The sequence below is a fragment of the Agelaius phoeniceus genome, chromosome 3 (assembly GCF_051311805.1).
Source record: "Agelaius phoeniceus isolate bAgePho1 chromosome 3, bAgePho1.hap1, whole genome shotgun sequence".
Classification (NCBI taxonomy): Eukaryota; Metazoa; Chordata; class Aves; order Passeriformes; family Icteridae; genus Agelaius; species Agelaius phoeniceus.
In genome coordinates, this window is record NC_135267.1 from 22,837,734 (window position 1) to 22,862,534 (window position 24,801).

Here is a 24,801-nt window from a genome sequence, read left to right on the forward strand (position 1 = left end):
AACTGAAAGGCAGCAAGAATGGGTGTACAGAGGAAGAAATGGAGGCTGCAAAAGTAGACCAAGGAGACCAAGGAGATTCACCTGGATGATGGGAGGAATAGAGAGGTTGTTACACTTTGATGAGGAGAACATTAGAAGGAATGTTTTTATAAAACCTGACAAAGAAAATGTGTGCATATGAAAGATCATAATTTCAATAAAATAATGTAACAAAGGTCTGAGCAAGAGAGTTTGGAAGAAAAGACCTTGGAAAAAATAAATTTAAAATAAGACAGACTGAGAGCCAGGTTGGATGGGCAGTTGAGAGGAATTCTGAGAGACAGAGTGGAACAGGTAATATCTGCAGGTCTATGAATTCTTTTTTACCTTCTGGGACAGCTGCTGGGGTAGAATTTGAGGATTTCAGATATTTGTGAAGGGAGCCTAGAAGAAAGATGGAGAGTTTTACAAGGACATGTAGTGACAGGACAAGGGTGATGGATTCAAACTGTAAGAGTATAGGTTTAGAATGGATATTAGGTAAATAATTCTCTACTGCAAGAATGGTGAAGCACTGGAACAGTGAGAAGCTATGGGTGCCCCATCCCTGGGAGTGTTCAAGGCCAGGCTGGATGGGATCTGAGGAACCTTGCCTAGTGAAAGGCGTCCCTGGCGCTGGCAGGTTTGTTGGAACCAGATCATCCCGAAAGTCCCTCCCAACCCAAACCAGTGTACGATTCGTCGATTCTGGGGTGGTGACACGACAACTGCAGCGGAAGAAAAGAGAAGAGTTTAAGGGGAGAGGTGAAGCCTTTGGTTTCATCTGCGACTGTGACAGCACCGAGGCGAAGCCTCCCGGGGCGGAGCCTATGACTGCGGCCATGGCTGTGCCTGTGCTCATGGCTGTGGCCGTGCCTTGGAGCTGTCCCTGTCCCTGTCCCCGTAACTGTGAGGGCACACGGGAGCAGCGCGCTGCCGCGCGCCGCGCGCGTGCCCGTGCCCGTGCCCGTGCTCGTGCTCGTGCTCGTGCTCGTGCCCTCGGCCCCCCCCAGGCCGCGCTCCCGGCGCGCCCGCAGCAAACCACCCTCCCTCCCTCCCGCACCTCCACCCACCGCGGAGCCGTCGCTGATTGGTCCGTGTCCCGGCGGCGCTGGCCAATGGGAGGCCGGCCCGGGACCCCGCCTCTTTAGAACGCGCTGCCGGCGGAGGGCCCGGCATCGCGGCGATGGCGGCGGCGGGGCGGGCGCTGCGCGCGGCGCTCCCCGCCGGGCTCTGGGGCCGCCTGGCCCCGCTGCCGGGCGCGCCCCGCCGGACAGCCGCGCACTTCTCTTTCCAGCCGGACCCGGCGCCCAGCGAGTACGGTGAGAGCGCGGCTGGCCGGGGTCCACCCCGCAGGCCGGCCTCAACCTCGCTCTGCCGCCGGGTCCGTCCTGTCACCCCCCGCCTTCTTGGTGGAGGCCGCCAACAACCCCGTCCGGGACGGGAGGGAGGGAGGCGGAATCCGCCCAGGGCCCCGTGGGGCGCTGCCAGTCGGGCCCCGGGCGGCGGGGGCATCCGCACGGCTGCGTGACCCCGCTGTGTCCTCGGCACTTCCAGCCGCGGGTTGTCCCAGAAATCCTGGGCTGTGGGTGGGAAGGGCCCGTAGGCCGCTGGCGGGGCCGGCAGGCCCCCTCGACAGTGGGGTGGCGAAATGGTTCGGGCTGTCAGAGCCGGAGCTGCCCTAGATGGGCCCATCGTGTGCTCAAACTTGCAAGGCCATCCTCGGCCCCTGCCCTAGACCAAAAGCTTCTAGCAGTAACTTAGCGAGTTGACATCTATCCTGATTTTTGTATTGCATGCTTAGGTCATGAGTGCGATAATAAACCTATGGTGAATAAAGACTGCTGTCTGCCAAAAGGTTCGAGGTCATCCTCGTGGTCACATGGTTGAGAGTAAACACAGATAACTTGGGAATGAGCAGCGCATGGCGTTTGACTTTTATTTCTGAGATGCATCCCTGGAAATGGCTAGTGCTGAGTTTTCCTGGAAGAAGCCTGCCAGCTGCAGAACAGCTGTTTCTGTCACGTGAACCTCACTGTCCTGTAGATAACTTGTTACTTGGTTGGGTACCTTGGTGTTGCATCTTGATCATGACCAAGAGAAACAGAGTTTCTATTAGTGACAAAGATGTACAGGCGACCAAAGTGCCACGTGGTGAAGCTCGTGTATGGCAGGTCCCTGCTTGAGATCATGCAAAGAAGCTCTGGAGTGGCATGCCAGTTATTGCCATTAATTAGTAGAAGTCTAATTCCCTGTGAGTCAAAATATGCTTTGAAATTCTGTGAAAAGCAGTGGAAGTGAAATAAAATTATGGCAATGCTGATCCTGATATTGTTGAGCTATTGCTTTTCCAACTTCACAGCTCAAATCTAAAAGGCACAGTTCGTTCCCCCATTCCTCTGTGGGCCTTATACAAAGGCCTGTGTTATAAGCAAGAGAAGCAGGGTAGAGCTGTCATGGTGAGGAGTTTCTCACAGTAGCTTAAGTAATAGCCATTTATATCAAATACTGGAAGGATGGTTTCTTGTAGGAAAGGTAACCTAAGTACTAATGTGGACAACTAGGGAAAGAGAGAAGCAGCTGCCATTCCTGAGCTTTTCTTCTCTTGAATTTGTAAATTTTGTTTGTTTGGGCTTTTGTATAACTTCAAGAGTTCCCATAACATTTTCTTTTCCACATTTTGCTCTCCTTAAAGGGCCACCTAAAGTACAAGTGAAGTTACCAAGCACAGGAATGTGTAGGAATGCAACTATGCAGCTACTCAGGTGTGGTGTGACATGAGTCTAGCAAAAAATACTAACATTAATGAAAGATTTAGAAGAAAGGGAAGCTGAATGTTTGTTGAGAGGTACTATAACTACTGGGAAAAGAATGTAGTTCACCTTTCTGAATTCTAACTCCTGTTAGTTTGTGTGGGATCTTCATCTAATAATCTTATTTCTCTCTTTAATTTTACACACTGTGTGTGTTGGTAGGTAGAATTCTCTTGGACTGTGGCTTCTAGTTATGACTTCAGAGGTTTTGCCAATTAAAGATCTATGAAATGTCAGCCAAGCAATTTCTTACTTACTTGGTTTCTTTTAAGAATTATTTTATTTGCTTGGAGAGTCTGAATTGGTCACAGTAGTGAGGACTAGGCTACTGCTTTGGTTTCATCTTTGCTTTCAGGTCTCCTTGTTTTTCCCAAAAGTGCTGGAATGAAGAAGGGCATTCTGGTAGCCTTGGTTTGAATTAAACAGCTTGCTTTACTTCAGCACCAAGCTTCTTTCTTTGAAGTATGGATTTGAAGCTTCAGACACTTACTAACTGCAGTGCAGAGAGCAGGCCAGTGGTCTAGAAAATTTCTGATAATAATAGATGTCTGTAAATGGGAAAGGCTGGAGCTTAAAGAAATGTGATTAAAGAATGATAAAGTAAGCTTCAGTGAATTTTAGTAAGGGGGTTATCCCAGTCCTCAAAACAATAATACCTTGGTTTCTTCCTTTGAAAAGGAAGGCATTCTTCCCAGTGCTTGAGCTTTGCAAAGCTGCATCTGCTCCAGGCAAGAGCATAGGTTTTTGAAAAAAGAATTGGAAGTGGAATTACAGTCCTTGGGAAGGCCAAGTATACCCTGCTCAATCCCATCTATCCCATAATTTAATTTTATTCAACAAATGAATCTTGGGTATTCCTAACAGGGATCTTGTTTTTGATGGTTAAGTTTTCGGACATGTTTGCACCAGTGTTTTCTAATGTACTTTGTGTTTTGAACCAAATTAAACTGTGGAATGATCACTTTCACACAGGGCAAACTCAGAAGATGAATCTCTTCCAATCCATTACAAGTGCCTTGGACAATGCTTTAGCCAAAGATCCAACTGCAGGTACCTTATACTTGTTAGTGTATTTTGCTTTATATAAATTGTGTTTTGGTTTGCCTATCTATGTATAATATTGTATTTCTCATGGCCTGTGAAGTTTTTTAATAAGTTATTACTACACTTTGATCTCAAATCTTAAAAATGTGTTGCATTAACAGATTACTAATGGATTATATGGTCTAAAATGCAATTGTATCTTCTGTATTAGCTCTGTGTATTTCACTTGAAAGTGAGGACAGAAGATACATTATTTACATGTTTAAAGTATTACTGATGAGAACTGTCCTTGAGGGCAGCTTGAGTCCCACTAGTCAGAGTTTTAAAAATGTAAACATTACTTCACATTTCTTAAATTTTCTGTTCCCTAAAACCGGTATTTTTTAAGAGCCCACATATTCCTTGCTCTGTACATTCTGCTTTCTTCCCTGCCCTCCAAAATTGATTTAAAGCTTTACTGTTTTCTGTTCATTGTTGTCCATAAGCAGTGTAAGATTTGCTAGGCTTTTGTGGTCTGGATAACCCATGACTTGGAAGATGCTACTTCATTATAGCAGGATTTAAAAGCCTTATTGTAAACTATTGCACAAAACTATTTACTCCACTTTTAATTCTTATATATAACAGGAGGTCTTTTGCTTCTGTTGTCCCAACAAAGGCATGATGATGGCCAGATATCTGAAAGAGATGCTTCATGCCATGAAGACAGCTGCTAAGGCTGCATCATCCTGTGTAATTTTGAGTTTTCTTTTTAGTTTGTTAGTAGCCCTTTTTGTCACTGCTTGAATCACTGCTCAGCCTAAATTCTGACCAATTGTCTAATCTGTTGGGACAAATCCCGTGTGGTGTGCAGTACTATGCTTGTATAAATTCCCTCTCAATCTCAGCTGTTCTATATGCTCCTCAATTAGATTAAATTTAGACAACTGAGGGTAAATTAGGGCCAAGAACAGATTTTATTACCATTTCTGTGGAATCAGCTGTATAAAAGCAAGTAGAGTGAAGTCCATCAGGAGCCTAGACTCATATATAATCTTGAGCCTTTAGAGAACCAGTTGCTCTAAGGTTCCAGTCTTGCTCCTCAGCTTTGCAGGGCTTAGTCTTTGTAAAGCCCTTTGCAAGACCATGTTGGAGTTCTCCAGTCCAGATGTGAGTTCTCAGAATCACCACACTTACTGAACTAATTAGGACTTTTCACAATGGAAAACATGTCCTTCATATGTTTTTAGTTGTATGGGAATTGAGCAATTGCTGTTTAAGTGTGGAAATCCTCATACTTGTGTTGATGAGAATTAGAATGTCTCCAAGAAAATACATTTCAGTGGCTGAACTGAATGAGTAAATCCATTTGAGTTTGTGGATACCAGCATTAAATGGGAATATTTTTTGTAGATGCCAGCTGGCTCAAAAGTAAGGAGCCATATGGTAACAGAAAGGACTTGCAAAGATTTTAAGTACATGAAACCCCACCCAAATTATTGTTAAAAATTAGAGAAGTGATTTAGGGACATAGTGCAATCATACACACCATGAGTGTGTTCGTTTTATGTCTTTATAGAATTTATTTTTCTTTAAGTGGTGTCACTGATGTGATTAGCACAAGTATGCTAATCCCTTTTAGTGATTCCAATCAGAAATTTATTTTATTTAATTAAGAATAGTATTTGAAAGGCAAGAAGGTTAACTTATTATTTTGGGTCCTTTAGAATATGGAGAATATTGAAGAATTGTGGAATGATCAAAACTGACCCTGGTTCCTGCAGACAGCTATTGGTGATATTGCTGCACATTTTACATGCTTAAGAATTTTAAATGGGCAATAGTTGTTTCTGTGAAGCAGATAGCAAAACTGTTTTAAGAAAATTAGACATAACCATCCCCTAAATTCAAGGAAAAAAAACCCCACAAATAGATTAGTTGATATGAAGCTAAGTTTTAAAGGCAAATGCTTTTAGTAATAAAACTTTATTAACTACAAGAATAGTACTGTTAAATACTGAGAACTGTGCTAGTTATTAATTAGTCATCTTTTCTGTAGAGGAGTTCCTTTGAAGTCACTCTTCAGGGGTCTGGCAAGTATGTTTGGAGAAGGCTTGACATTTCATATTGGATTGATATTTTGAAAAAAACTTCAATTTGATGGTTTTCAAAACATTATATTTATTGAAGTCTGTGGATGAAGAATGAAAATGGTTACCAGTTGGAGCAGAAGGCTTAATTTCAATGACTCATTTGTGACTGAGTGTAATTGCTTTTTGGAATTTTACTCATTTAGTTTCAGATATTGTGTTACTATAGGATATTTCAAAAAAGTACATAGCTAATGAAAGCCTTACAGAATAATTTTCATGAATTCTGTTTAGAGACAGCTGTGTTCTGATTCCTTATTAACCTTGGTCCTTCATTTGTTATAGTCAGGCTGTGCATGAGAAATTCTTAGATCTAGATAAATCTTGAAGTGAAATGAAGTGTTAGGAGTTACTTTTGTTAGTGTCCCATATAAAAGCCTTTGAAAGTAAGATGTGTTGGAGTAATGTTAGCCTCCCCTACTGTTATTATTTTCAGTTGTATTTGGTGAAGACGTGGCCTTTGGTGGAGTCTTCAGATGTACAGTTGGCTTGCGAGACAAGTATGGTAAGTTTATGTAATTTATAAATCTGACATCAGTTTCATATTAACATCACTGCTCTTTTTTCTTTTTACCCATTTTGCTGTGAGAAGTGTTGTTACTGGAATGCTAAAAAACCGTAAAATCAATGTTTCATGTATGCAGGCTAATTAGTGTATAGCATTTTACAGGTCTTGGAAGCTGGTTGTGGAGACAGTAACATGATACAGCTTTTAATTTGGCAGTTGCTGCTCCCCCTCTGGGCTATTACAGAGAATAAGAGGTTATAACATATTTAGTTTCAGCAGCTTACTTTCTTCAAGGTACAGAGATGACTTGGACCTTTTGCAGCAAGTGATTAAATCTATTTAACAATAATTAAGATGTGTTACAGCCATGTTGGAGAGCAAACATCCACATTTTTTTTGAGTAAACCAAAAAAGAGAGAGGATGAAGACTATATTTCTAAGAAGTTTCAGAAGCACAAACATATTTTGTTGCCTTGCTTCTGTGCTTCAATTACTATGTAGATGTTCTCTTGCTCTCTAGTTTACTTGTTAGTGATAAACTCCTGTTAGCCATGATCTTCAGTGCTGCTTGCTGAGACTGAGGTATAGTTCTGTAACTGGTGTGATATATTGACTGTGTGTACTAGACTCCATATGAAAACCAGGCCTCTGAGACAGCAACCAGTTGCTGGGAACACAGGCAACAGATGTTATTTGGGAAGGAAGTAAAAGAAGCAGATGGTTGCATAAGAAACCTTCTTGGATTTAGTGAACATCTCCAGTTTAAAAGACAGAGGGGACAAACATTATATTGTTAGGGTGGTGCTGTGAGGGTCATTTGATGGTTTTTTTGATGTAAGACAGACATATAATATTGGCATGAAGAAAAGAGATTATTTATTCTTTGTAGTAACATTTTATTGGTAGTGTATTCCAATGTGCCAGTGCTATTCAAAGACTGACAGCCCTGACAGAGCACAGGGGGTCTGTTGAGAGAGTGAAAAGGACTGTTTACACTGTGCTAATCAGCATGATAAGCAGCAGTCACAGCACATTAGCAGTCTAGCTAGGGTCAGGTTTATTTCATGGGTATAACATCAATGATTTTTAATGAGATTTTTGAGGAAGCTATGATGTGACTTCAGGAATATTTGGAAAGAACTCCTTTAAAATGTGAGAGGGAACATGGGAATTGTACTTATATATTGTACTTATATATCTTAAAACTTATAATTGTGAGTTATACAACTTACAATTGTACTTACATGAACATTGAACAAGGACTAATTAAACTAGTATTGCCATTTGCTCAAAAAGGGTACTAACCTCTTCAGAGTGAATAAGATGAAATACAAGTTTGAACAGGAAGAGAGTCTGAAGATAAGGTCCTGAATTTAGGACTCACATAATGGGAATTCAGTTTTGTAAGGCAGATAAGAGGACACAGGTAACTCAGCTTCTTTGTTCACTGATAGTGAAATTCTGTAGAAAACAGGCAGTGGCTGAAGAGGGAATGGCAAAGATGAACTGGAGGATGTACTGAAAACATAGTTACAATGCTGAGGAGAAACAGAAAAGACTGAAAGTGCAAAAAATTGAAAGAATACAGTGTTTTGAGTGGTCTGTCAGGATAGGAGATTGCCTATCAGTGCAATCTCAGAGATTAAATAAGTTCCTGATGGAATGCTTGTATTATGAAAAGGCTAGACTCCCTGTAAAATAAGGAGGAATTGCAGATGGAAGTGACAACCAACCAACCTGATGAATCTTATGAGGAAGATTACATACACTTACTGACTCTTTCCCCATCCCCCTCCTGAATTTACTGTCAAATTATAGTAGGTGATGCAAGTAACATAATGTGAAGTTGTTTCTATGTGTTGATATAAAATATGAAGGAATGAATGGGGTTTTTTCCTTCTATCTGGAAGAGGAGCTGATTTTTGTTTCATTTGTTTTGTTTCTTTTCCTTTGTGGATAATTAAGATCACTAGGTGGCAGTCTATGCCTGTAAGTTGTTATTTTGATAAAAACTGATAGTTCATTTTAAAGCACTTCTATAGAGGTCAAGATTTAAATATAGTCTAATATTATAGTAGGAAGAACTTAATATAGTAATACTCAGTAGTAGTATTATAGAGATGTTGGTAGGTGTCCAGAATGTTACTGAAGTCTCTCGAGAGAGACAGAAAAAAAGTTTGCTTTTAGAATAAATTGATCATAAAATATAAAAGCTGCTTATTTTTTTCTTCCAGTGGAGCGTTACATTGTATAAACATAGCCCGAGGCCTGTACTAGTAAGTGAAGGAAAGCTCATTGACTTTTTAAGGAAATAAATGCAACCTTTTGAGCATATGAATTTTTAATGTGCTACCAGGAATTATGTTTAAAAATATTTAATTAAGGAATTGTATGTAAGTCAGTCAGTGTGTGGAAATTTAATTTTCATGATAGTGTGACTAAAGATGGTATGTTTGTTCCTATGCATCTTATGTCAAGGTCTGAAACACATTATTCCAGTTTTCTGGCATTGAGTTGAATGTTTAAAAATCTGTCACTGTATAATGAAAATGAGTAGACTTTCTGGAATATTTATGCAGAGTGCTCCTTTCAGATAAGGGAAATAAGTGTTGTACAGTTTTTTTCCTTTGTCCCCTCTCTCTGATCTGGTACTCTGGAAGGCATATTCATGTTTTATTTTTTATCTTTTTCCCCATCACCCTCTGACAGGTTTTTGATTGTCACTGTTTTGCAGAAGTTACATCCTCTAACCTTTAGAGTATATTTATCAAAATAAGGAATGCCTGCTGTTCATAGTCCTGCTCTCTGGAGGTGTTTCTTGTCCTTAGAACAGTGTGATGTAAACTGCCTACTGTGTTTTGATGGCCTAGGTAATGTGTGCAAACATTTTTAAATTTTTTTTTAAAGGGAAGTACATTATTATGCCAATCCTTCAGAGAAAATGCTGTCCATTTGTTTTTGAGTCTGCAAATGGATTTGAAACAACTATCTTGGAATGGGAGTATGTGTTCTCTTGCTCTGCCTGAAGTGTGACATAAAGTGGCAACATGTAAAGATCAGTATCATCCACATGACAGAAATATAGAGGAGATCAGAGGTAGGAATTAGATGATAGGAGATAAAGAAATGGGAGGAAAAAACAGAGGTAAAAACAAGGTAAAAATGGAGAAATTGGACAGAAGTGAAGACTGAGAAATAAGAATAGCAGAAATAGTGATTGACAAAGGATGTAACTCAGAAGAATGCTAAGGCAGGTGTTTTTTGTGTAACTCAAAACAAAAAAAAAAAGACCTCTCTATCCTGCTGTGGCCAAGAAATGAAAATTACATAAACAGGGAAGTGAAGTGTATATATATAGATATAGATATAGATATAGATATATATAGATATATATTATACTTTCCTTGACTGTTCTTTCTGCCATCCTCCAAACACCTACAGCTTGAGTGCTTCCATATCTGTAAGTGCCCCAGGTGATTTGACCTCTGTGGTGATTTTTCTTTCATACAATTCTGGTCTGCACTTGAAGGGAGATTCTAATGTGCACTTGCTGCCATGTCAAAAGATTGTCCTTAGCGAGGGTAAGGATCAGGAGCTTTCTGGCTGTTTCAGAGCTTGGTATTTTGAGATTGTGGAATAGGATCAGTCCTTGCTCAGAACTCAGAGTCCAACAGAAGAAAGGTGAGCTTGGCAGGTCTTTCCCCATAGCAGTGCTTGAGTAGGAGCTGACTTTTTTTTGGTGTATATGTTCACTTTTTCAGATGAAGTTTGCAAACTTTTTGAGATTCCGCTCAATTCCCTATTGTGCAGCAACCTTCAATTCCTTGTCATGGAATGTCCTTCTGTTTGCCATCAAGGGAGTCTAGGTGACTGTAGAAGTTAGATTTCCAGTATTTACAGGCCTGAATATATTGTTTTCTAAGTTTTTGAGCTATTGAAAATTATTTTTGACTGAAAGAGTAGTGTAAATGAGTCTTTTACTTTTCAGTAGGGAATTCCTGAATAATGCCATTTTAATTCCCTTGCAACTATTTGCAAATACAGGTAAGAGTGTGAATACATTGAATGGGAGTTTTTATTTCAAAGATTCTCTCAGTTCCAAGAGGATGTCACTGTGGTATCTCCTACCAGAAGCAAATGCTTGCTCAGGGTGTAAGAGACTTGGCCTAATGCTGTCCCTCAGGAGTTCTGAACTTACTTCACAAAGAGTTGACTGAGATGCCAAAGCTGATCTTTGTGAAGATACAGCAGCAGTTGTTCTTTTGAAATATTTTGGAAGGAATTTGTCTTTTGCTCATGTGGTTAATGTGTCACTGTTTGGGATCCTCTGTGTGATCGCAGAGTGAATAAGAGGAAGATAGGGTTCTTCCTTTCTGAATTAATGTCCCATCACTGATTAGAGTTTTTGACTCATGGCTTTTTATTTTTTATCTATTCTGTTTGGTCTCTGTTATTGCTGTTCTCCTCTTTTTGTGTCTCAGTGAACACAGAGATGTACTGCCCCCCCAGCAGCTTGTGATACCCTCAAACACAGTCAATTAGAACAAAGTGCTTTTCCCAAGGTTTCTGTGTAACATTGCTGAAATGTTCTAGAGGGATGTTTGCTGCCTTTATTAGCAATGCAGTGTTGGCTGTCAGTTTGTGGCTTGATTTAGTCCCCAAGTTCTTTTTCTAATCTACTGCTGTGCAGCCACTAATTGATTTTTTGCTGGGTGGATGCTTGATAAAATGAAACTCTGTAAGAACAACTGTGTGTCACTCCTGTATGTATGTAGGATAAAACAAAATCAATCTCAGATCATTTCCTTTTAGGTAATACTGAGGTACACACATGGCTAGAGACATTAATACATGCAGATAGTAGTCAATGTGTAATAAGCAGCTTCATTTTTTTTTTCTCCTTACTCATTTTATGGTTTTATGTAGAGTGGAAGGGGAATGCACAAGTAACTTGAAATTTAGTTCTCTTTTTTCCCTAATATTTTCAAGCTTATAGGATTGTTTTATATATAATCCTTCCTGTGCTTTTTATTATTGTTATTATTTTGATGCAGCTAGGAGTGTAAATATAGTTGCTAGGATTATTTTCTTCCAAACCATATTTTTAAAAAAGTGTTAAATAGATTGGGAGCAGATTGTAAACACTAATTTCTGTCTATTAAGTGAGTTCAGGATATTTGCTTGCAAATTGATAAATTACAGGCAAAAAAGGAACATCAGGAGAAGAGGTAACACTTGTATTGAATCCTGTGAGAAGAGGGAGAGTTGAATCAGAAATTTCCCCTGTGGCAAGTTTCAAACTCAGCAAAAAGCAAGTGACTGAACTACATATGAAACCACAGTTGTAGTTGTGAAAGAAAATAGTATCCTTATGTCAGGATGACCTAGCCACATTAGCAATCAGCTGGATTCTTTAAAAATGATTTTATTTATCACTTCCATATTTGTTTTTCTTTTCTTTCTGTCTTCCTTACAAAATTTTCTTTCTGAAGCCCAGGGTATGTTTTGGGACAGATCAACTGGCAAAGGCTGTTTTTAGCCTTCAGTGGTGAAGTTTCTCTGGGTTTCCTACACATATGGTCCCAGTGCAGGATTATTGTTATGATTTGAAGCTTTTCTTTATTGATCAATTTCTCTGAACTCTGGTTGCTGCAGCTGGAGGATATAGGGCATCCAAAACTGGATGCTTTACTCGTGTGTTTTACTGAGTAAAACCTGGTTGCTTACAGCTCTCTGTTCTTACATCCCATGATAATGCTAGCTTGTCTTGAGCAAAAATGTTTATTTACAACACCTGATCCACTGTAATCCCTGGTTGTTATTCTGTAGATCTTGTGTCTAAGGTATAAACACCTGTGTGAGTTTTCAGGGAACACTTCATTCTCAGTAAATGAATAGTTTATTTATAGCCCAGTAAACTAATTCATGAGTCTTTGTTTATTTGGCCAGGAGATGGCTGTACCTAGCTGTGCCCAAAGGACACCAGCTTTTCTAAAAAAATAGTAGTCATTCTTTGAAGATAAGTATTTACTTGAGCACAATATTATTCTGTGAGCTTTAGCTGTGGAAAACTCCTGAAAGCAAGTTCTGTGTTTTAGGTGAAACCTATGGGTGAGAAGATAGAGTTGTCCCCATGTTGTTATGGGATTTGGTGAAGGTTGTTGGCTGAAGTTTGGATGTGCTTGCAAAAACTGCTTAATGTCCTGATAGCTTTTAGTAGCATGAAATGATGGGAGAATCTTTTGAAGCTGAGCTAATAGAACTATATATAGTATAGGGTTGTTTTTAAAACAACTCTGATAGTTTGCCTCCAAAATACATAAAATACTTTAAAATGTTTATATTGTATATATTTTTGGTAGTGATATCAAGACATTTTTTATTGTGTAGACTATGTTTAACGTGGCTGGTAAGATAGCACATATCTGTTAATGGAGATTCTGGGTTGTTGTGGTTGTTTTTGTGGTCCCAAATGTTACAGTGCAAAGGTAAGAAGTACAAGAACACAATTTGGATGGGCTGTAATGCAATATATTAAGGTAGTGTGTTCTGCCTCCCAAAAGCTACTAGTAGTTGGGTCTTAATTCAGCAGGTGGGAAGACACTCTGGTTTTTATGTGGAATTTTGAATCAGTAATCATGGTGTCTTTTACATTCTTTTAGAACATAACCATAGGCTAGTATGAGGAAGAGGAAAAACTCAGCCTAAAGTAGCATAAGTGTTAGGGCTTTACTCTCTAAGCAGATAGAACAATGTTATCTCGATGCTTAAAAGCAGACTGCAAGCTTGCTGGAGAAACATGGTTCTTCTTTGGCATAGGTCCTGCTCCTTCTAAAACATTGCATGTGGTAGAAGGAAGGAGTTCAGAATTTTTGACATCATGGATGTAAGCTAAGGGTGGAACATTTCATTCAGAGTTCAAAATGACTACTTGTTTGTAGATTGAGTAAAACGTAAATAGCCTGGGGTTTGGTTATCCTCATTTCTTTTTGCATAGATTTAAGTGAAGAATTCTGCAGTTTGCTTGCCTGGTTCTTCCAGAACAGTTTGGCAAGACCTGGATTTGTTCTGATTTATATAAATGTCTTTGAACAGTAACATCTGGAGAACGTGTTCCGGACTCATTACACAATAGTACATTTTGTTCATTTTCATCTTAAATAGCCAATTCTTTTTTGAAATTTACAGTTAGAAGGAAAGTTATTTGAAAACTTGGTAAAATGTAAAAACTTGGTAAAATATAGTGTGTCCTTTCTACGTGTTTTTTATCTGTGGGATAATAATATAAATCAGTCACTGTCAGAGTTAAATAGCTTTTATTTTAGTTTTGTTTTTATTTTCTTTTTAATTGTTCTGATAGTGTGCCCGCTGTGAAAACTGTATTTTATTTATTTGGGGCTTGCTAATACTTATGTTTCTTTTCCTATGTTGTAAAACTGTTTGAGGGAAAGATAAGGAATATATTTTTTAATATAGAACGTGATACTCAGTGAAAAAGAGAAAGCTGTTCTCACATTTTTAAGATATTTCAAGATACATTGCTGGGCAAAAAAGTATGTGCTGCTAAGCTTCATAAAAATGGAATTTTCCACTTCAGAAAATACTTGCAGTGAATCATGTAAAAACAGTATTTTGATAATATCATGTCGAGGAGGATGAAACTTTATGTATATTAAAGACCCAAGATGGAATTGATAAACACAACTAGTCTTGCAGTCTGTATTAATATGAGGTCACAAGCACATTTTGTGTACCTTCTTTTTGACATCTCTCTTTATGTCCTTAGGTGGAATGAAGTGATTCTCAATTTCGTTGGTTAGTCCTGTGATTCCCTCTGTTTATCTGTATGTTTATTTATCCCACTCATCAGCTGGGGTTAATTCAATATGTCTGCTGTTTTTTCTACTCTGAGTTTGGTGGTAAGAGGGTGGTAATTTCAACTTAAGAAGGTTCTGCAGGCTTTTTTACAGGGAATAAAACTCAAGAGTTTTCTTGGAAGTCATTTGCTTGAAGCCTAGAAGGGTGGAAAGAAATCAAGACTAGTATCCAAGTTTGGGAATTGTTTAACCAGATTTGCAGCAGAAGCACTTTGAGGTGCAGGTTCATTTTATTTTGACTTGATTTAGAGCCATCTTCTAGTGACCAGGTTAATATAACATGCTAGTCTTTTATTATAAAAGGTCTCTTTTCTTTTTAATTTGCAGAAGCTTTAAATTCTCAAAACTTGGCACATGGTTTTCACACCTAGATGGAAGCACCAAGTATAGACTACTTTATTAATTTTTCCCTTGCACATGCTTTGCATTATAAAGGGACAGGCATGGTTACCAGTGAGATTTGTAAGATGGTTTTCATTACTGCAGGTTTCTGGTCATTGAGCTCTTTGCTCCTGAGTACTTCTACAGCAGCATGAAATCCTTGCTCTTGAGAATACTTGCTTCACAATTTCAGGTAGATCTAGCATGCTTTCACATTTACTGTAAAATACATCTACACTACTGATACTGAGAAATGTGAGAGAGGGTAACTGGTATTTTTTGACATTTTTGCCTACTTCTTGATTTGTCATCCAGATGGTGTGCACAGCTTATTACAGCAGAATTTTCATTGACAGGTTGCAAAACTTAGCCTTGACAACTGTTCTGTGTTTCCTGTTGGATCTCTGTCATGTCATGTCATGCTGCAGATGATGTGAAAATGCATGGAACTGATCTAAGCCTTGTAATTTAAGCTGGTGTGTTGTCCTCTGCTTATACCCACATATAAGTATTTGGTAGATGTCAATTTTGGGGCATATTTTTGCAAGTAAGCACTCGGTCGTCTGGCATATCTCCTCATGTCAAACTGTATGTCGGTTATGCTTTTCTGCAAGTGTGCTTCTCATGCAGCAAAAGTTTTTTGTAGTTGACAAAGGAATGTTATTAATCATAGCTGGAGGAATATTTGAATGCTTTGTCCAGTTAGGCATTGCTCTTTTTTTTGTTTAGGCTGCAACTGGATGTATGAGCCAGATGATGAGGAGGATTTCAGTGTGGAGTGGGCAGCCTGCATGAATGTTTAAACTAGCAGTTCCAGCTCAAAGTGTTCTCAACAAGTCATTCTCTTACTCAAGATGATGTGTTTTCCTTCCAAGGGCTCATTAGATCATGACTACTCTTTCACCTTCTCTTCCTCCAAGAGTCCCTTAGAAAAGTAAAAAGAAATTCTGGTGAGGAAATCTGCTGCTGAGATGTGAGCATCTTTTTAAATATTTTCCTAAGAGTGTGGGTCTGAATGAGTACTGTTTTATCGATATCATGAATTGCTTCCATGAACAGGACAGGTGAAAAGGACAGGCCTAAAAAGTTTTGGCAGTCCGCATGTAGCCCTGCTTGGGGCTGTTAATAAACCATAGAGAGTTGTAAGGAGATGACCTTGAAAGTCATCTGTTTAGAACCAGTCAGTACTCAACACAGAGTTCAGTTTGCCTGTGGTCTTGTCCAGGTGAACATGTCCAAGGCAGGAGCTTCTACAACCTCTTGGGACAGCTTATTCCACCGTGTGACTACTGTCATAGTAGGGATTTTTTCTTTTTTATAATTCGTTTACTTTCTTGCATCATTCTTTCACTTGACACTGTGTACCTGAAAAGAATCTGCTCCTCCCCCTGTTCATATTACTGCTTGGCTGCTCTTCCATTGTGGGAGGATTAAATGACTTGCAAGGTTACCAGCATTGAAAGATAAAGCCAAAGCTTTGAATTAACCTCCCCCAACTCTCACTTCTTCCCTGAGAAAGGGAGAGAATGACATAATATATTTTAATATTTTGTTTTATTCTTTAGCTTTCAGTGGCTGCTAGTTTGTCACAAATGACAGGAATTCTGAACTGGGGGAGAGGGCTAAAAATGAAATCTTCACTCTTTGCTTTAGGAAGGCAGAGGTATCTATGGAGTTTTTCTGGGTCCTCTTTAATCCAAAATTCTGTAAGCCTGACAAAGACATTATTAATGTTATATTTATGCTGTGAACTTTCAGAATTTACTAAGTTTTAGTAGAAAGTTTTCCTTCCAAACCTGAAATTTGGTAACAGTGCAGATTATAAGAATTTCTGTCCATGGTAACCTTTTCTTTGTACTTCAGCAGTTCTCCTGACTGATACTATTTGTAGTCTGTGAGAGTGAGGGTTAAATGGAACTGCAGTAAACAGGCTTTTCTCCTGAGGGAATCTTGGGGGAGAGGAGGTGAAAGTGTACTTGTGATCTAATAAGCTCTTAGAAGAAAAATGCATCATCTTAGGTCAAACAATGACTTGTTGAGAACACTTTGAGCTAGAACTACTAGTTCAAACATTCATGTTTCTTCAAATGTATGATTTTTATGATTTAGTAACTGGGAAAGACTTAAAAGGAAAGGAAAATATATCTTTCAGCTGTTCCTAATTTCCAAATTACTTGAAGTGCTTTTCTAAAGTGTAGGATATGTCAGTGACATATATTATAAACCTGTGAAGAATTCCTGTTCTTAACAGTTGCCAGGCAGAACAGGTGTCCTTTACTTTGGGCAACACAGGGGTGACAAGTGGTTCAGAAGAATGCATTTTTTTGTGGGATTTTCTTTTTTTTGCCCCAAATGAAGCATAATTAGGACTCCTGTGAACAAGTGAAACCAAGTAAGAAAGGCTTATCTGTCATTTGATCTTTAAAACTTCTGTGTAAAACTAGAATAGGAAGTCAGCTCCTTTGTTGCAAAATAGAGTGTGATAGTGGATTTTGCAGCAGCAAAATGGGAAGAAGCTAATTTAGTTTAATGCATGCAAATCTCATTTCTGACCCTCATGTCAGTTGCTCACAGATTTTGGCAGTATTTTTTTTTTACTAACTTTTGTATCTTACTGCCATAATGTGAATTTTTGGAATATTTATGGAAAGTATAATGGGAGTGTGATGTACTTAGTTGCTAAATAGTCAAAATTTGAATGGCTTCTTATTCAAGGTAATGAAATGTTGAAAGTTTTGAAGGCATAGGCAGTTTATACACAGTGGGTGTGGATGCATGTATTTTTCCTATTAACAGACCAACTCACTGCACATGACTTGGGACTTTACATTGACTTGACTGAGGGCTGAGACCTGGTTACTCAGCCCTGGGGTTGGCTGAGTTATACCAGAGGCATGGCTGGGCCCTTGAAGCCTGTTATGAATGTTTGGGCACACACAAATGTTCTTGGCTTTTGGAGGATATGGGGTTGGGGAAGAACAGGAGAGGAATATTGCTAAATTCTGTAAGTGTTGTAATTCTGTGCACAGTAGGTCAAAGTCATCTTTAGAAGTTCAGCGTATGAAATCCTTTTCATACAATCACTTTTCATCAGGTGAAGTATTGTAACATGGATAGTTCTGGAAAAAGCAGCTTTTTAAATAGCACAGCATGTTAGTGTGCAAAGTTTCAAGACTGAGAGTTAAACCATCTCTGTGTCAGTGAGCCTGAAGCCCTGCTTTGGACAAGTAGCTTTGAAATTTCTATATCCAGCTGTAAAGTCAATGTATATTTACTGGTATTCCCTTCAGAGCAACAGGTCCTATTTTTTTAAAGCTAGAGAACTGTGACTAGGTTATCAGTAGAAAAAATGGTAGAACAAAATTATTAAAATGAGAAAGTTGTTAGAAATACTTTTTGTTAACCCAGGAGCTCCAAAATTTACTTGCTGTTTGGCTTGCCCTCTTCCATAGTATCAGAGAAATGGAAGACTGCAAGTGTCACCAGTTGTAAAATGGGGCTTAAAAGGGATGATGGGACCAAGAAAGCTTAAATGTTGGATAGATTGTTTTAAATATGTTAAGAAATAAAATTAGTAGACTGATGTAGAAGTACATCTGTGAAAAATCCTAGATATATTAAGGTTAAAAAAGGTCTTTGAAGGCAGGACTGATTGGGAATTAATAATTCCTATTTGAATTTTCTACACAAAGTCCCTGGTGAGTACCAAAAAAACTCATCTTTTCTTTCCAGTCCTTTCTGCATATGGAGCCTGACTGCTTTGGTTGAGCTCCTAATATATTTAGCTTCTTAGACTTTTCTATTTGACTTCTTATGGATGTTTTAAGTGGAAGTCAGTGAGATCATTGAGACAAATGAAATGCTGTCCACATATATTGTTAATACTGCTCAGTACTGACATCTTTTAAGATGCGTTATGCATTTTTTTTAGCACCAGTGATGTAGCTGTACTTTGAAAGCAAAGCACAGTTCTCCTTTGGCTAAATCACCAGCAGTACTCCCTAAACCACCCAAATGGTCCAGGGTGGACTTGTGCAGAGTGATACAAAATTACTCAGAGTTGGAGCATTGGGTGGTGTGTTAACATTATAGGAGATTTAATATTGTTTGAATATCCTATTTTTGAAGTTAAATTAAGACAGGAACATGACTTGTTGCAGAATCCTGAAATACTTTTTTCCTGATGGCTTGGAACAAATAAAGATGAAGCAGCCAAAACATTAATGCACAATAATCGACTACAAATGTCTGTAAACGTGTTCTGTTAGGTTGCTATGAAACTCTTTATTCCTGGCGAACGAGAAGATGACTGAGACTGCCTTAAAGCTTTTGTCTCTTACACAAAGGGTCAGTGGTAATTTGAACATTCATGGGATACTCTTTGTTCTGAAAATCACAAAGATCATTCCTTTTTATTTAAGTAAAATTGAACCGAGTATTGCTTTTGTCTTTAATGTTTGTTCTTCATAATTTCAAATTTTCTTTGTTAGGGAAGACTTCTAGAGTGTTTTTTTAACTTCCTGAACATGCATCTAGTTTTACTCCTTAGTTATTGGGATGGAGAGATGAGAAGAATCATCCTTTTTTGCCCATAACCCTCCATGTTTGCTGTATTGCTTCCCTCAGTAGCTGGCAAAGGGTGCTGACCTGTTCAGGTGGCTGGAGCCAGGGATGTTTGTAAAGCCAGGCAGGTTAATTGAAATGCACACCAGTGTAATAATGTCTTCTGCAGGGGCTGACGCACCTGGCTGCAGAAAATGCAGCTTGCTGCTTTCCCCTGGGCTGACAAGTCACCTCCTTGAGTTGGTGTTAGTTTGTTTTGAGCTGTGTGGCTGACACAAATCATAGGAGGAACACATTTTAGGAAGTGTTTCTTTGTTGGTAAGGAAATGAAATATGGAAATACAAAGTATATCTCTGGGTGGTTTGTCTGCTTCAGTCAGATTTCAGCTGAAATCTGACTCAGCTGGTTTGCAGAGGATGGTGTGAATGGCTGTTTATCAAAATGGACTTCCTTTTTATGTTTTGAAAAAAGTGAAAAGAAAATGTGAAAAAAATAGATAAAAATACATAGGCTTAGTGCATTTAAATGCTAAATATTTAAATATGTTGTGTTAGTTTTAGTAATGATTTTCATGTTGTATCAATAAAAATAGAAGGTTAAAGCAACACGAAATAATTTTTAATGTTTGAGGAAATGAATATATTTGTTTTATCCTAACAATATGTATGTTTTTTGTCATAAGGGGCTAGATTTTATAAAGAAAGCTCTACTCCTCAAAACTCTGCCTGAAGTTGTTTTCTGATGTAATATATAGTAAAGTGCTTTAGGATTTTCTTTTTAAGTGGTCAGTATTATTGTTTTAATGCTACATCAAAACCATTCCTGAGTAATACATTTCATTCATTGAGTTCCCTTGCTTACTCTTTTCTGTTCTAAGTCATGGTGCTTGAGAATTGTACCTTTAGTCCTGAAACTCCAAATTAGGTGCTTCACACTCCTCACATTACAGCTGTCTCGTTACATTTTACTTTTGCTTTAATGATTTTCACTTCATTTATTTAATCATACTCCATTGATAGCAATGTGATACCTCTCATTTAATATTTCATTAGTATTTCAGCAGTTTTATTAGGATGTATTTTATATTTTGAATTATAGTGTTACATGCTAGTGTGTATGTAGCATGTTTTAGGATGAAATACATCCTTTTTATTAGGATGTATTTTATATTTTGAATTATAGTGTTACATGCTAGTGTGGTGGGGCTAACGTGCTTTTAAACTAATTTGTCACCCTAAATTGATATTAAAAAATTAATTTTCAAGTTTGTGTCAATTACTAGGTGAAAACTCATTTTACGGGATTGTTCAAATACATTTAAATTTTTGTGTGAGTTTTATTTATTTATGGAATCTGTGTATTAGGCTATTCCAGTGTACTCTGAAAAATCTTTTTGTGGTGGTAAGGCCTGGGACAGCTACATGTTTGCACAGGAAGTTTATTTTCGTCTTTTTTTGGCCATGATGTCTGTCAATGGAGAGAGTGCACCAGAGAATGCAATATAGGAACTGAGATTACAGCTCCTCAGGAATGAGAACAATTTACATAATGAAGGGTCCCTCTAGAGGGAAAATTAATCTTGGATTCCCTTTGTTTCCACTGTCTTGTATGAGAAATCATGGTGTGTCCTGCAATTGTGGCAGCTCTTTGGACTTGGCGTTGGCTTCTGTAGCCTCACTGACACCACCAACACTGTAGTATCATTTGATGGCATTTCTTTTTTTACTTGCTTTAAATGAATGTTGCTGGTGGAGGGAAAAAAAGGAAAGCAGAGGGAGAGCCAAAAACATATACACTGATATATCTATACATTCATACATGCATGTGGACAGGGTACAAGGGGTGACAGTGGTGTGCTGGGTGACCTGTGGAAATGGAAGATGTGTCCTTTTAAGATTTGTAAAACATACCTCCCTTTAGTATATTGCAAGTACTTGGACAATGGTTTTTCCCTAATCATCTCTTTCTGAAAACTTTTGTTAGCTTTCCTTTTTATAGTTGAACTTAGAGATATTGAAATTAGAAATCCTGCTAGTAACAGCTTTCCCACTTATTAGTTTAGTCTGGTTTTTTGGTTAGTTGATTCATGGTTATTTTGTTATTGTTTAATTTATTTCATAGCCACTGGTGTGCACTGTGCACATTTTTTCTATCCAATTTGAAGTCTTGGTGTTTTCATGCATGATGGATTCCTATAGAAACCTACTGTCTACCCAGTGTTCTAAAGGGAAGATTTAATAGCAGACCAAGATTTTTCTGCTGTACTCCCTTGGCAGAAAAGTACTGCTGGCAAGTATTGTAAATAAGTCTTATACAGGATATTGTAGTGGTGTTTCATCTCCCTCCCACTCCTTCTTGTTTTTAATTTCATGATCTGAACAATTTTATGTGTAGTCATCTATTAGATTGATGCATATTTGGGATCAGAAATTACTGTGGCACAGAAATTTTGCACTCCCATAGGGGAGAAATGAAATCAAATGTTTTGGGTTTGTAGCAGGAACTGCAGTTCCTTGGGGACAAAGCAACTTATGTAAATGTGGCCTTACCTTGGGAGAGAAGAGTGGTAAGAATGGGCACTGCTGATGGGGAGTGTGGACCAGAGGCAGTGTGCTTTTGTACAGGTGCCCCTGGGCATTCTGTCTGCCTTTGAGCAGGGACAGTTACTTGTCAGTGCCTGGAAAAAAAAATGGAAGAAGCAACAGTTACCTTTATTGTAAACTGTTAAGGACGATTGTAAGTATTGTTCACTCCCATATAAGCATGGGAGGGGTATGCATGTTTAAATGTGAAAACATCAGAAGAAATTTTCCTTCAACTGTTCAGAACGTTGTAAGTCACAGAAACTGTTCTTAGCTTTCATTTAGTTTCTCCTTTTCTTCCTCTAAGTTGTTACAAGTTAAAGTATCTGTACCTGTAATGGATGGTTATTGTTGCTACACCTAAAAAAGCCCATCTAAACAGTGATATGCATAATTGCATGTGACTTGTTTATAAGTAAAATATTTCTGGGACAATATTTTCCTCTTAAAGCTGGTTTTATTAAAGGAATTGTGGTTTTTTTCTTTTTTTTTTTAGGTAAAGACAGAGTTTTCAACACCCCTTTATGTGAACAAGGAATTGTTGGCTTTGGTATTGGAATTGCTGTTACAGGTGCTACAGCCATTGCAGAAATTCAATTTGCAGATTACATTTTTCCAGCATTTGATCAGGTTAGTACTAATAAATTTGAGAGCGGTTAAAATAAATCTTACATCTGTTTAAACTACTCTTTTGTTAGCATTAGTACTTGGTTTGAATATGTAGTTTTTTGCAAATATAACCACAGCTGTATTACTAATATTTATGCATGCTTTAGGTAAACAGGCGTGAACTGCAAACAGTGCTAGTACTGTACTGTAAACAGTAAACTGTACCATGGCCAATTTGAAGGCTTATTAAATAATGGAAATTAAAGATCTGGTTTGAGGCAAATGTCTGTTTGTTTTAATTTTTGGTTTTGTGGCTGTGTTGGCTTCAGCAGCCATAAAGTCAACAGCCTATGTCTTCTGAACACAGGCTCATTTCTGCATACAGCTGCAGCTGGCCATGTGTCCACAGGGCAAAGTACAGATCTGGATTGGGCTGATTGACAGTATAGAATGATGAAACAACTGTGTTATAAGGCTATCCCTGAGGCTTAGGCATCTAACTGAACACAATAAATTATTGTTTATTTGCCTTGGAAAATGTTTGTCTTTGTGCTGACTTACAGTATTCCTTTGCTTCTAATTTCATCCTCTGAATCCCATGCATGGAACAGATGATGTAGTTACATTGCATGTACTGAAGTGTCTTGATGCATAACTAGAGGTATTGGACTGAATGTTACTTTTGTATATAAATCTTCCCAGATTGTTAATGAAGCAGCCAAATATCGTTACCGCTCTGGAGATCTGTTCAATTGTGGAAGCCTCACCATTAGAGCGCCGTGGGGCTGTGTGGGTCATGGTGCACTATATCACTCTCAAAGTCCAGAAGCCTTTTTTGCTCACTGTCCAGGAATAAAGGTATAATAGCTCTTATTTTACGAAGATTATTTTTTTTGTTTGTTTGTTTTATACTGGACCTGACTAGCAATGAGTCTGGGTGCAGAGAGGAGAAGAAGAGTAGATGTCAATCCATAACAAAATATCTGAATATGCTAATTAAAAACTATTAGAAAACTTAAACTCTGTTGAGTGTTTGAAAATTTATAGCCATTATTGAAGCAATCTTTAGTACACATAGCATTTTGTATTTGTCTGTTTTCTTGTGCTACAAACATACATTTTACATAGTTTTGTGTCCAGTATAATACAGAACCTAAAAACTAACAAAAAATACTACTTTCCTTTTAATTTTTTTAAAATTTCTGCATCTTTCTTAAGTGCATTATTGAATTAATTTATATGAAAGACAGTGGTGGGCAGTAGGCACAAACTGAAGCACCAGAGGTGCTTTTTCTGAACATGAGGAAGTACAGATTGCCCAGGGAATTTGCAGAGTCTCCATTCTTGGAGGTACTCAGAATTTGTCTGCATGTGATTCCAGGCAATTGGATCTGGATGCCTCTGCTTGGTCAAGGGCATTGGAATAGATGACCCTCTGGAGGTCCTTGCCAAACTCAACTGCTTGGTGATTCTTGGAGTGAGAACTTCAGGCAAGCTTTCTGCCTGAGGTGGTGGCTTCCCTTGAAGTGAAGACACCTAGTGCTTAGGTGGATAACTTTCCTAGAGAAAGGGAAGTGTAGGATATAATCATCTCAGACCAAGAGAATACTTTGTCAGGCTCTTCATTTTTTCCTGACCAGAGTTTTGTCTGTGAACTTATACTTCTGGGTTAGCTGGCATCCAGTCCATTGAGCAATGACTCAGGGCAGATTAATGTGGAAGATTTAAGCAGAACCAGTATTTGTATTCTAAAGACACATGTTCATTGTTTATCTGCTGTTTATACTGTTGTCTCTGTATGATTTTGGTGTCCTAAAGCTTCAGATATTACTCATCTACAGGGAGGCCATAGCCATTTTTCCTACTTGTTCTTCTCTTAAATAAAAAACCCTGTATTATTCACACTTTATTTCATTATATTTGAGGAATGGGATACATTCTTGTCTTTGGGTGTTCTTTATGATATTTGAGGTCATCTTCTGAACTTGAAAGTATTTCCTGATTATAGACAAAAGCAATCTACAAAGTCTTTTGCCAGGTTATTGAATCAAATGTTTTCTAGATGTTGTTTAAAACTAAAGTAGTTTAATATTGTATGAAAGCAAAACATAGCTCAGATAATTAAAATACTGACTCCAGGTCCAGCTAATTTCTGCTGATCTTATAGGTCAATCTTAAATTTTTATACACTAAACCAAAGGATGAGGTTTAGTGGTCCACTCTGGTGATTAATACTCTTTCTGATTCATACCAGCTACCTAGACTGATGGCTAGTC

General features: G+C 38.3%; 1 protein-coding gene across 2 annotated transcripts in view; it reads left to right on the forward strand.

The window, feature by feature from the left end:
* Positions 1–1,155: 1,155 nt before the first annotated feature.
* BCKDHB (branched chain keto acid dehydrogenase E1 subunit beta) overlaps positions 1,156–24,801 on the forward strand; it is a 111,397-nt gene continuing 87,751 nt past the window's right edge. Inside the window, exons 1-5 of one of the 2 annotated variants that reach the window (XM_077174862.1) lie at positions 1,156–1,340; positions 3,804–3,881; positions 6,441–6,509; positions 22,413–22,546; positions 23,228–23,383. In XM_077174862.1, the coding sequence (XP_077030977.1) occupies positions 1,205–1,340; positions 3,804–3,881; positions 6,441–6,509; positions 22,413–22,546; positions 23,228–23,383 (573 nt within the window). In that variant the 5' untranslated portion in view covers positions 1,156–1,204. The remainder of the gene's footprint in view (positions 1,341–3,803; positions 3,882–6,440; positions 6,510–22,412; positions 22,547–23,227; positions 23,384–24,801) is intronic. The other variant, XM_054629592.2, reaches the window with a different exon arrangement.